General features: G+C 33.2%; 1 protein-coding gene across 3 annotated transcripts in view; it reads left to right on the top strand.

Moving 5' to 3' along the window:
• The window catches only part of LOC126740629 (THO complex subunit 5 homolog), a 259584-nt gene extending 250981 nt beyond the window's left edge, over positions 1-8603 (top strand). For 2 of the 3 annotated variants that reach the window (XM_050446744.1, XM_050446736.1), the window contains exons 13-16: positions 7794-7982; positions 8094-8209; positions 8261-8424; positions 8468-8603. In XM_050446744.1, the coding sequence (XP_050302701.1) occupies positions 7794-7982; positions 8094-8209; positions 8261-8424; positions 8468-8558 (560 nt within the window). In that variant the 3' untranslated portion in view covers positions 8559-8603. The remainder of the gene's footprint in view (positions 1-7793; positions 7983-8093; positions 8210-8260; positions 8425-8467) is intronic. The other variant, XM_050446752.1, reaches the window with a different exon arrangement.
• The last annotated feature ends 5315 nt before the right edge of the window (positions 8604-13918 follow it).

Below are 13918 nucleotides of genomic sequence, written 5' to 3'. Positions count from 1 at the left end.
TTTTTCATGGCGAACCAGATGGTGTTGCTAAATTTTTAAATTTCTTATGGGAAAGATAAGATAGGGGCCATCAGAAGGGTTAGCTTCCCTGAATCCTCCCCTAAAATTGGATTTACACCATTTTAGGGACGGACAAATTAAAAGAGCACCCAAAAAAAGCGAATATGCAAATTTTCAGAAGAATTGACGCATAATTGTAGTAACGGTTCTAAATAATCGATTTTCTTCAAGCAATTTGTTCGGAGGCAAGGCATTTTAGGATACGTGTTTATAGGAGAAAAAGTGTTATTTTAACTCCAATAATACGCTTTTAAAATATTTGCACCGAATTTTGTAACCAACCTAAATCACTATTAAGTTAAGGGAAAGTTTACTGAATAAAATACAAGTTGCTTCACTCGGCGAAAAACCTTTTATATTTCGATCTCAAAGGCAGGCCGCCGAGCTCCTCGCCGACGGGGAACTAGCAAAAAATATAAAGGGGAATTGTGGTAAAAAATAGCTATTATTTTACGAGTTTCGTCTAATTCGAACTGTAGGGGAAGACGGAGCACGATTTTATAATAACTTTATTATCGGGCATAAAATTATTATTTAATGTACAGTCGGCAAATTTGAAAATGTCCCTCGCATCTGCTCTCGGACTTCGTTGCCTTACAATTTGGCAACATGGCTTTTGACTGAAAGGGGTAGCGTACGGCGGGCGCTAGGGAGTATCGATCGAGTTTAGTCGTGTATAAATAGGCAGGGGTGACGGAACTCATTTTTCAGTAGATGGGGTTTTTGCAATGGGACGTTTCGAATATTTTTGTGGCTGTGCAAGCTGATATTAAAAAAATCAATCAGTTTGTTTTTCTTCCTTATGTAAAGTTTTTAGGACAATGCGCTATAGTGTTTTATACGTTGGCTAAATGCGCTCTTCAAAATTCTGTTTGGTTCATCACTTTTGAGAAATTACCTTCAGTTATTTTTTTATTGGTACACTATATTTCTTAACTCCAAATTATTATTTTTTTGCTTGATCTTTCACAACCTATATTTTTGTTGTCAAATGCTGCTTGTTGTCAAAATAAATAGAAAAAAAAATCGTTTTTACTTTTTTATGCATTACATAAAAATCCTAATCGATGTTTTCTTTGAATTTTTTTTTATCAAAGTATTACTTTATATTACTCACGCAACATTTGAAAAATAAAATGCAACTTAAATAAAAATACCAATCCAAATTTTAAATTGTTTTTTACTTTTAAAGTGTGCGTTATTGTATAAAATAATATAATTTAAAAAAATACCTATTTGTTTTTTTTTATTTTTAAATATATGGTGTGTATTTAAAAATAAGTAAACAAACAGATGTAATTCTATGATAAAATAATAGTTTTCTTAATTCTGGCAGCAACCAGTAAGTGTTAACCAAAATATAGGTAATCATAAAAAAAGGAAACATTATAATAATAGAAACTTTAAGTGCTACAGCAGAAACGATAGGTATATGTTGAGATTTTTCTCTTTCATCCTGTGTCTAGGAAATTTGGAATACCCTGTCTAGCGCTGTAAAACTAAGTACTTGTACTAAGTACTACCATAATATGGGAAAAAAATTAAGATTTTTGTTTCTTTTTCCTCACATTTTATTTATAAGTATACCTATATAAAAATACAGGGTGTAGAACTCGTCAAAAGAAGTTGGTTGATATACCAAAAATTGCCTATACTCGTATAGTAAAAGTTGCATATTAAAAAAGTTAGTTTGCGTTATTGAATTTTTTTTTACTCATTATCAAGTTAAGTGGACATTGTTTTTACAAAAACTGTTCAAAATTGTCCCCACTTGTTCGATTAACCCAAAAATGTTGTTCGGAAAATCCATATTTTAAATTGTTTATGTCTATATTTTGGTAAGAGGTAGAAAAAAATCTATGTGGTTCTCATGAGTAAAGCACCCTTTTTTACTGAAGTGATGAATAAAGTAATATTTCCGTTTGTAAATAAGGCACTCTCGTGATTTCTTCTTGAATAAAAAACTATTTTTTATACTTTTTTTATTGAAGCGAAGTTAACTTTAATTACTAAACTTTAATTATAGTAGTCGCGTATCTTTTTTCATTTACTTTTTTTTAAACCTTATAAAACGTATAAGTAATGGATCAAAGGTCAGTTTCAAAGCGAAAATTTTATTTCCTATTTAATGACAAATTACAGTTCTTTAAGTATAACATCTTAATAACAATTAATAACATTCAACACTACTTCTAACAAGCTTTAGTAAGTATAATTACAACTTAAATCTACAATAAAAATACTTTTTTATTTAAACTTTTAAATAGCCTACGTATTGTGTTTTTTTCGAAACTTACACCTTTTTTTTTAAATAATAATTATTTAATATCACAGGGTGCATTTGGAAGTGGTATGGCTTCTTAATTAATATTTGGCATAAAAACCATTTGCGTCAATGCATTGTTGCAGCCTTTTCCGCATTAATCCCGCGTAATTACTAAAATCGGGTCTCCTTCTGAAAGATTCCCAAACTCTTTGAGCGTGGGATAGTAACGTTTCCTTCGATCTAAGTTGGCCTTGATTAAAAGTATCCCAAGAATTTACCATTTCAGCCCACAAATTTTCGATGGGGTTTAAGTCGGGGCTTCTGGATGGCCATGGAATTAAATTAAATTCCGGATATTCCTCAAACCATGTTCTCGCCATACGGGAGGTATGAATTGGACAATTATCGTGCATAAAGGATATTGGTCCAGCCGGATATAATATTCTGTATGAAGGCAGAAAATAATTTTCCAAAATGTCCACGTAGTCCGCGGAATTCATTTGGGGTGGCGTGGTTACCAGCATTCCGGGTCCATTTTGGGTCATCCAACCCGATAATGACAATGTTATTCTTCCGCTTTTTTCAGTTTCTTGGACATAATGGGAATCATATCTGGTACTTGTAGGTCTCCACACTAATTGATGGAACCTTATGTCCGAAGAAAACGTTTTTTCGGTAAATACCACATTTGACCAGTCTCGGTCAATATTTTCTTGAGCAAACCTAAGGCTTCGCTCTGCGTTGTCGACCGTTAATTTGGCCTTTTTGGCTGGTCGTCTACAATTTATTCCAGCTGAACGAAGAGTATTCCTAATTGTTTGCATACTAACATCCATGGTTTCTTTGACCATTCGGCTATTTGTGAAAGGGTTATTTCTTACTTGGGTAACAATAGCTTCTCTCATATTTTCGGTCAATACAGGTTCTCTTTAGCATGTTGTCTGGTTTCTACATGCCCTTCTGCTTCTTGACGTTGGATCCAGCGTCTAACTTGTTTGACCTGTTTAAAAGCAAATACAGTAATTAGTATTAATTAATTAAATAGATATCTATTATACTATTAGGTTAGTGACAACAGTTTAGCAAAGGGGTGGCCTATATGTATAGGTATAGATAAAAAATAGCAGTAAATATTTTATTATTATGAATAAGTTAATAAAGTAGGTACTAAAAAAGCAATAACAGCGTCTCTTAACAATAATATAATTTTATATTATTTATTGGTGTTTTTTTAAAACATTCAGAGCGTTACGCCAAAATATATTTCTATGACAACTTTTTTTAATATACAGTGAAAAGCAAATAAAGCGAAAATATTGACAAAGTTTTCAAAGTGAAAATATTTCAGATTAAAATGTTTGCTATGACTTTTATAAAACCTTCATATTTAAAAATAACAACCGGCGCGAAGAGACAAAATTATTTTAAATTATAATAGAAGCAGGCGATAGAATTCTTCTCTTCTTTTTCGTAAATTACCTATGTCAAAGCTCACTTATGTCAATGCTCAGTCTAATATCGTAAAATGCGTATACATATGTATCATATTACCAAATCGAATAAATATAATTAACGAGATAAAGCTTAAATTTGGCATAAAAAAACCCATTCACAGGTATAATAATAAATACAATAATAATATAGATATAAAAATATATTAGATGGATACAAATAATGCGGTAAATAGGTACTGGATTGGCTCACGGTGCGTTTTGGACTAAATATTATTTTAATAAACATTTTTTAATAGGGCCACTCCCCTTAACCATCAACTGGTGCAGTAGTGAGTCAGATATTAAATTTAAAATTCAAAATATCGCCAATCTATACTACATTCGACTACCGTTTTTGAGAAACCTTTAAACCCATTAATACTTTTTTTAGGGTATGGTACTGCATTAAATTTATTTATTGTCTAAAAAAAAACTATACCTTCGTTTTTTAAATATTTAGAAAAAACTTGAATGTTTTCAAGATATCGTGTTGCAACACTTTAAAAAACTCACCCTGTATAAGGGTTACTTGGATTTAAAAAATACTACCTCAAAAAAAACAATCATATCTAAAATGATTTTACTTTAAAAATAAAACAAAAACATTTTTTATTTTGATAGACCCAATAACATGTATATTTTTCTTTGTTAAAACATATAGGTAAGTTTTATAACTTTTTTACATATCTATCGATAAATTAAACTTAAGATATGTAATTTTCAGCTATTTTTCTAAATAAAAAATTTAATGAAGAAATTATAAATTACCCTCGAAATCACTCCTATTTGAATAGATTCCCAGGACGATGAGATAATAATTTTCGTTTTTGATCTACTAAATTTATTAGCTTATTTCGGGATATCAAAAAAGTTGGTTCCGTATAAAAACAAACCTTTTTTTTTTAATGAAAGTTAAAGAGAATTTTTGAAGATTTTTGACAAATTTCATAGTTTAGTTTAAATAGATTTTACCTAACAAAAAATTTAAACGAAATGCATACAAAAAAAACTTACTGAAAGATCCGTAGCCATATTTCTCGTAAGGTGGCACCCATCTCATGCATAACAATAATTCTAGTACGAATTTCCATGATACTCTCCCTCTGTCCAGGCAATCTTGGCATTATGAAAAAAATATTACATAAAACACTTTAAAAAATAAAAAAAACTAAACACGTAAATAGACTCGAGGCACTTATAAACACAAAAGACAGTACAATTCTACTTACCATCAAATTTATTTATAATTACCACCTTATACATTTTGCCTGCATCCCCGTGCCGCCAATTAATATGGAAAAACCCTCCTTAAAAATAGATCTTAAAATTTACAATGGTACCTTATACACAGTGTTATAATGGGATCGATCGCATAAGCTGCCCCCGCATCAGCCCCCGTTACTTATTTTCGAAAAATGCCGCTATACTATCTTCATTCATACAGTGTAGCCAAATTGTGCTTAAATTACGTGTAAATGGGTAAAGAGCCACGGAGAGAGGGACATTTTCAATTTTGTTGACTGTACCTACTTGAGAAAAATATGTAAATTGATAATACTATAAATTATTTGTTTTTATAGGAGCCGCCAAACTAAATAAATTTTACATTATTAAAGTTTACGTACTTCAAGAACTAAATGGTTAAATTTTTTTTGTTAATAATTAGGTACTTAGGTATCTTATTAAAGGTTGTTTTGGTACGACTGGTTTCATTAGGATTTATTTTTAAATCAAAGTCAAAAGTTTGTGTGAAAAAATACATATATTACTGTTACTAAACGTAACAACTAAAGATACACATAACTACTAAGTAATGACATGTTTGAATTTTAAATGATTGATTACAGTTTTTGACGTTCTTGTTATTTTGTCAGACTAATAATAGCATTATCAAAGATATAAGTAATAAACGTAATGTTTCATTCATAACCAGCCCAAAAATGTGGAATTTTATTGTTTTAAAATTAGTAGTGAGAGAGAAAAGGATGGAGAAAGTGTTGTTAGTACCCCTTGGCAACAATGCATATTTTCAATTAATTTTTGTTTGGTTTGTTGCCAGTGGTATAGAGCTTATGCATTAGTGCAAATAATATTATAATAATCGACAAATTTGTAATTTTCATTTTCCCTCCCTTACAAATCGGGTTAGGATTATGTACTGTACAAATAATTTTTTAGATCTATACGTATTGTTTTCGTTGCTCTTGTGCAACTTTAAATAGAGGCGAAAAATGTCATTACATAATTAATTAACCTGAATATTTTTCATGTGACGACGCTGGTGGTAAAAATACAAAAGTCTTTTGCTGTTTAAACGTAAACAAATAATCTTACCGATGAAACGTTAAATTTGGATTTTAATGCTCTACTCTCTTTACTACACAAGATTCGTGCACCATGATCGTTTATTTTGGCATTATTTTTCTCCAAAAAAGTACGAAAACAACAAAAAACTGATAAAACACACTCTAAACACAAAATAGGCCCTTAGACTCAATAATTTAAAGCGTTTATTTGTTTTAATTCCTTGGCAACATCGCTCGGGATTCATTCATTCATAAGTTTTGACAGAACTTGAAAAATGGTAAAACGTGCGTAATACTGTAGCGCAACGTTGCCAAAGTGACGAAATTTTTTAATGCTCCAAGTTATTTTTGTTTTGACTGCTGCTTTTATCAATATTTTTGCTTTTAAATTAAGTCGATTTTTCTATGAATTTTATTAATTTTCGATTAGTTTTTTTTCATTATCAGCTCAGTTATGTTTCCGACTCAAATAACCTTTAAAAGGTATTACATTTTTTAATACTTAAAAAGCGGATAAATAGCTCTGGCAAAAGTGCAATATTGTAAAAGGACAAAAGATTGAGAGGAAAATATATTTTGCCATTTTAAAATGTCAACAATGTAGTCTCTTAAGCTGGATTTATACAGACAAATAAAGTAAAATAAAAATAAAATATAAAGAGTTAAATGTACGAAAGTTCCATAACGCATTTATATAGCAAAATAATATAAGAATAAAATAGGAAGTTGACCAAAATCCAACTTTCATATTTTATTTTATGTGAAAATGAAACTGCGCACATTATTTTGGTCACAACACACCCTCTCAAGACAGAGAGGTACTATAACCTGGCATGTAATTAGTTACCCTTATTTCTTATTTGTTATTTTATTATATATATAAATATATAATTTATATATATATTTTCATTTTTCGGACATCTAAAAAACATTAAACCACTTCCACGCTTTGTATAAAACAACTGTCTACCGAACAATAAGTCAACATTTTAATATAATAGATTATAATAATTTGCCAGTCCACTGAGTCCACCCGGTACAACTAGTAATAAAACGCTCGCACATCAAAGCGATTTAAACTCTACTCACTGTGTAACCCAACAGATTCGATTGTAGGAGCGTCGCCCGGCAAATGAAGTGAGGGGCGGTGAATAGGTAATTCGTCGCGTGGAGCCGAGTGAAGCAACTTGTATTTTATTCAGTAAACTTTGGTTAAGATTATCATAATAAATGACAACAATAAAAAAAAGTTATCTCTAATGCAAAAAAGAATAAATTAAAAAAATATTAATGTTTACAAGCCATTCCCAAAAACCAAAGAGCTGTACACTTTTAGTATACACTTTTTTTACCCAATTTGTCTAGAGAGTAGAGTTTCAAATTCTGCATTTTAGACTACTACCGAAAAATCCTAAAAAACAACGGTCTTAAAAAGTAAAACTTACGATTTTTACCATTTCTGTCTCAGATAAATTTAAAAAAGTTAAAATAAATTAAGTAAAATTTATTTATATAAATTAAGTAAAATAAACTTAAGTTCGAAGACAACCCCTATAAAGTTATTACTTCGATAAAGGAGACGAATAATTTGCTCTCTTACAAAATCTAAGACCACGTATATATTTTTCTCTTTCGAACCTTTTACAAACATAATTATTTCTCTTCCAGAGCAAAACATACTGCCCACAATCCCAGAGAGTATTGATGTGCCCAAAAACCACATATCGAGCGTTTCAAAATGGTCTTCAACAACTTATCAGAAATTTTGCCAGACCAAGTTTACACAGCCCATTGTCGACGAAGAGTTTTTATCTCCGTCAGATTTGTATTATTTAGCACATATTACCAGGGGCGAAGGTAATTTGTTTTTTCCCTTTTTAGCACTTTTCTGCAAACCAGACATGGGTTCTCTTGGGTTACTCCCTAGGTTAGTAATATACTACTCTATTCGCATTATTTATTTTTCAGCTTGCCTGCAAACGTTCGTGGTAATAAAAAACACTTATCCAACTCCTCCGCCAATTTTCGTACTCAACTTACACTATAAGGGCGAGTATGGATCAAATAATTGCGATGAAATCCGAGTAAGTTTATTTTAATAAAAAATATATTTATTTTTAATGTTATTGTTTTAGGACCTGGAAGCTGTATTAAATACAAACTGGAATTATGGCATAAAAAGCTCATCCTGGTTACTTTCAGCTCAGCTGAGCCATCTCTGTTCATTCCTTGACGTTTATTTGGAAATACTGGATCCGAAGACGTTTACTCCTAACGCGAAGTTTATTCGCCCTATTAGGTTTGTAGGAACAAATTTAAATCGAATTTTACTTGCTTTATAGTCAAATCTGTTTTTCAGCGGGAGAAATCGTCGAAGACCATTTAAGTTCAGAAAAATTGGCACCGGTGTGTTTACTCAATATTAATTTGTAAGAATTTTGCAATTTAGTTGGTTAAAATAAAAGTTTTTCACGTATATTAATTGATTTTTAATCTCGGACAAATGAAAATTAAATAAATTAAATTAATCCTTAAAACCTTAAGGCCTTCAGGAGAAGAATAATCATTCGTTTCCTTGGAGATTCGTCCCTGAAGATGAAGCTGCAAGCGAAACACGTGTCAAGTTAGTGTTATTATAAATGTGTGAAAAGTTCTCAAAATTATATACAAAGAAATCAAAGATTCTTCACAAAAAGGAGATCTTTACCATTTTCATCTTTTAGATGGATTTCAAAATTTCGTATAACTTTCTTACTATTATTGCAGATAGAAACTTGACAAAGATATGTACCCGGTTATAGGGTACGTCTTTTAATATTTTGTTGAATTTGTAGTTTTATGCTTTTTTATGTCTCCGATCAAAATGTGGAATAACTTTTTTGCTATTACAGATAAAAAATTGAGTCAAAAATTGGATAACCTCTACAGAAAAATTGGATATCAATAATTAAAAAAAAAAGAGGAATTTGCCATTTTGAGCATACATTTTTTATTTTTTTTTTTTGAATTTATAGTTTTATGCATTTTCATATCTCAGATGTATTCCACAATGTGGGATACCTTTTTTGCTATTACAGATAGAAACTTTCAAAGACAGATGAGATGTCCAGATGACTACGAAGTATATTTTATATTTTTATAGAAAAACCGACGATACAACAACAAAGAAAAAGTGGAATTTGTGATTTTTATTATAAAAAAAAGAATATTCATATTTGCAGAAAAATGATTTGTCTTTTTACAGTGCCTATAGGTCAATAAATATTTCTGGAGTACCTAGATCTGGTATAGTAGTAGTATGTTTTCTTGACGTTACATAATATTTCAAACAGCAATAATGTATTTATTTTCTGTCCTGGTTTAACAGAGTGTCTGTTAACTCTAACCCTTAACCACAAAACACACACTTTCTCAATGCTATCAAGCTAAAACAATATGCTTTAAAGTAGATAATTATTGCGAAAGTATCTGAACAAAGGAATTCCTATGTATATTGATATATACTCTAGATCTTCTGTTAAACAGTTTTAAGTTATTGATTGATCTTACCATAATTAGCAACAAGTTATAAAGTTTCGGGGTTACATAATTAAGAAACCTAAGGTGAATTATAGAACTTTATGAGAGCCGCGGCTCAGAACCCCGTTTGGTTAGCTGGATAGAGGCCATGCTCTCGAAACGTCATGTATCTGCCCAGCTCAACAACGAGATTGTCGAAACGTTGGCGGCTAGGGGCTGCCCGCAGGGAGGAGTATTGTCCCCTACCTTGTGGTCGACAGCCTGATAAATCTTTTAAACAATGCTGGCCTATACACACAGGCCTACGCTGATGATCTGGTAATCCTTTGCCCAGAGAAAGACGCCGTCTCAATGCGGGGCCCTATGATGAGAGCCCTGCGTATGGCAGATCTCCTACTATTCACGAGGAGACGTAATTTTGGCACGCCCCCTGTTATATCTCTAGATGGCGTACAGCTGCATTACTCCAGGACAGTTCGATTTCTCGGAATCAAGTTGGATCCCAAACTCTCCTGGCACGATCATGCAGACATCAGAATGAAGAAGGCAACCTGCGCGCTATGGGCCTGCAGGCGGGCTTTCGGCAATACCTGGGGTCTGTCTTCTAAGATCCTCCACTGGATCTACTCGCGCATTGTGAGACCTCTTCTCACATACGGGGCTATCGTTTGGTGGTCATGTACGGAGAAAGCGAAAATTCGTGCTCAACTGGACAGAGTCCAACGTCTTGCAAGTCTCAGCATAACGGGTTCCATGCGGACGGCGCCAACTAGAGCGCTTGAGACTCTGCTGAGCCTTCCGCCTCTGGACCTCGTTATGCAATTCGAGGCAATGAGGACTGCGTACAGGCTATACGTGTCCGCGGCGAACTACGTGCTGGCGAGACCGGTCACGCAAAAATTTGGTCACGGGCCATACAGGAATGTCCTCTCCTTCTGATGGGCAGTGACTGCATGGCTCCAGTGACTGTGGACTGCGAGGGATTCGTGACGCACATTGCAGGCAGAGAGGAGTGGCAGCATTCCAACAGACCTGCATTGCTAAATAGGGGGACCATCTAGTACACAGATGGCTCCAGAATGAATAACAGAGCTGGATCAGGGCTTATTGGCGGGATCCCACATACCAGTAGGACATACTCGCTGGGGGAGCACGCCACTGTCTTCCAGGCCGAAGTATTCGCTGTATTAAAATGCGGACAGAAAATCATAAGCTGCGGACACCGCAATACAGTCGTATCAATATGCTCGGACAGCAGAGCTGCCATTAAGGCTATCACGGCCGCAAAGGTAAGCTCCAAGCTTGTACTAGAGTGCATAAAAGTCCTGAAAAAACTGGTACAGGTTGGATGCAGGGTCCAGCTCGTCTGGATACCTGGCCATGCAGGTAATGAGGAAGCGGACTCTCTTGCCAGACTGGGATCCGCGAATGTGCCGATGGGGCCGGAACCCATAGTTGGTATCGCCAAATGCGTTGCGGTCGCGTCAATGAAGGGTCTGCTGGACAAGTGGACCCACCGAAGATGGACTGAGTCCTCTGGTATAAGACAGGCCAAAGCGCACATAGGTGGGCCCTCTGTCTGTCTCACCAAAAATCTACTACGCCTAAAAAGACGCGAAATTCGGCTAGTGACAGGTCTTTTAACCGGTCACTGGCACTTAAGAAGCCATCTCCATACTATCGGGATTGCGGACAACCCGGAATGCCGATGGTGCTGTGAGGAGGATGAAACCGTTGACCATGTAGTCGGGGAGTGCCCAGCACTCACGCGCGCCAGGTTCAAATACTTGGGTAACACTTTCAGTGTACCGAGCGACTTTAAGTTCTTCAGACCAGAGAGCCTTATCGATTTCTCTAAGGCCGCTCTAAGGCTCTGGTAAACCCCGGTGGGGCATGACGGATCCATCAGGAGACCTATATGCACAACTCCTTGGCAGCCCACTGTTTCGTCAATTTAATTCAAGGTGAATTATTCGATTAGTTTTAACGGGTAGAGCAAGTTGTCTTGTGTTATGGTTGTGTTTTATGTGTGAATATGTTTGTGCTTATGGGTAAATGAGCTGTATGTATGTTAAATGTATATATAGCAATGACATATCATTGATTTTTTTTATTATACTTCTCCACCCCATATTATAAGGCCATACCTAAGCAATGATTAGGTAGGTATATTGATGATTTATATGAGTAATTTTCTGATTGAAAAAACTCAAAGAATATAGAATTTATGAATGAATAAGTCTTTGAATTTTACTTCTCAAATAATCTACCTGTTCTGTCCACTAAAGATTTTGGTCAATCACAATTCCCAGATATTTTACATTTGACACATCTTTAATTTCAAGCTCTGGGCTTATTTGGTTAATCAAGCTAAAATGACTTGTTCGAATTTGTTATAATGAAAGGAATACAATCGGTTTTTATAACGTTTAATGAAAATTTATTTAAATACAGTCATTGTTTTACCACATCCTCTACCCCCTGAAAAACCTGAAAAGATCAATGTTGTGCCTTCAGGATATGATATAATTTTACCATTTTATAACCGTAAAGCTGGGAGGAGGGTATATCGGGGAGGTGGAGTCTACCAGATATCTAGGTATAACAATTGATAAACATCTGAAATGGGACGCACACGTGACATGACTTGCTAACAATATTCGGAGACTTATTCCGAGATTTTACACTCTAAGGCATATTTATTATAAGTAAAAAAATCTTACTAATGGTTTACAAGGCGCTGGTGGAATCCTTAATAAGGTATGGTATTCCTATCTGGAGTCGTCTGTACGACAATTCCTTTAAACAACTAAACGTAGTTCAGAATATATTATTAAAGTTATCTTAAAGAAGAATAAAAGGTACTCCACATCTCTCTTGTATTCTGAAGATGTTGCAAATATTAGAACTGTGTATATTTATTCTGGGTGCCTACTTATTTATGCCAAGCCATCCTCTGCTGCAACAGTTAATCACTCCCTTAGAACTAGAAATAACGTCAATAAACCTCTTGTTATACCAAGCAGTAATTCTAATATTAATTTAATAAAAAAAAAGTTCTACAACTTGCTGCCTGTTAATATTAGGAATATACATAGAAAAAATATTTTTAAGCAACAATGTTTACATTTTATAGTTGATAATTTCAATTTGTTTCTGGTCCTACTGTACTTGTATTTTTATACTAAATATATTTAAACTAGTTTTTTCTTCTCATTCATTTACTGATTTTAGTTAAATTAGCTACTAATTTTAGAATCTATATAGTGATTATAACTGCACATACAGATATTTATATCTATGTGTAGTGTAGATATTAAGACAAATGTAATTAGTTCTAGAATTACCTATGTAACATATTGTAAATTAAGTCAATAATATATTCATTAATTCATTCATAACTAATCCCAATAGTGAACTAATATAATTATGTTAAAAACCTCGTGCGCTGAATCTCTCACACCATATTGTTACAAAGAGTTAATTAGTTGGTTATGAGGAACAGTGCCAAAGGCCTCTAAGAAGTTGAGGAAAATAGCTAAGCATGTTCTGTTTTTATTCAGATTATTAATAATTTCAGAAAACAGGCTGTAGATGGCATCAGCTGTAGTGCGATTTTCAATAAATCCAACCTGTTTATCTGAAAGGATTTTAAACATTAAAATAAAAAAGATTGCTTATTTATTTTAAGCATTTTTCTAGCAGTTTTGCAAAATTATTAATTGGACTAATTGCACCTAATTACTTGTAAAGTAAGCTGTAAAAATATAACAGAAATGTCAACTATTTTTAGGAGACAGTGAAATTTGTGATTTTTAGTATTTTCATGTCTCAACCTGAACTGAATTTCAAAACATGTGAGAATTTTTTGCTATTGCAGATAGAAACTTGAATCAAGGACTAAGATGTGCACATAATTATGCAGAATATTTTTTAATACTTAAAGAAAAGAAAATGTATTTCCACAGGAAAATTGGAGCAATCAACTACTTTTAAGAAAAATTGGAATTTGTGATTCTTAGCATTTGTATATCTCATAGAAATTTGAAAATTCAGGACAACTTTAGTACTATTACTTGATTTAAAGACATATCTGCACCTGCCTGACTGCTACTAACTAAAATGTAACCATTGTAATTATAATTACACAGTATGTTTTTCAATTCTATATAAAAATCAGAGAAATCAAAGGTATCATGTTTCAGCTGAATTTAAAGACTTTTCAGTGGTAATTACACTAACTCAGGTGTCTGCAGGAGAAACAAAGCAGCCAA

This window comes from Anthonomus grandis, chromosome 1 (assembly GCF_022605725.1).
Source record: "Anthonomus grandis grandis chromosome 1, icAntGran1.3, whole genome shotgun sequence".
Classification (NCBI taxonomy): domain Eukaryota; kingdom Metazoa; phylum Arthropoda; class Insecta; order Coleoptera; family Curculionidae; genus Anthonomus; species Anthonomus grandis.
The sequence above is the reverse complement of the archived record's forward strand: the minus strand, read 5'-3'. Positions and strand labels throughout refer to the sequence as shown.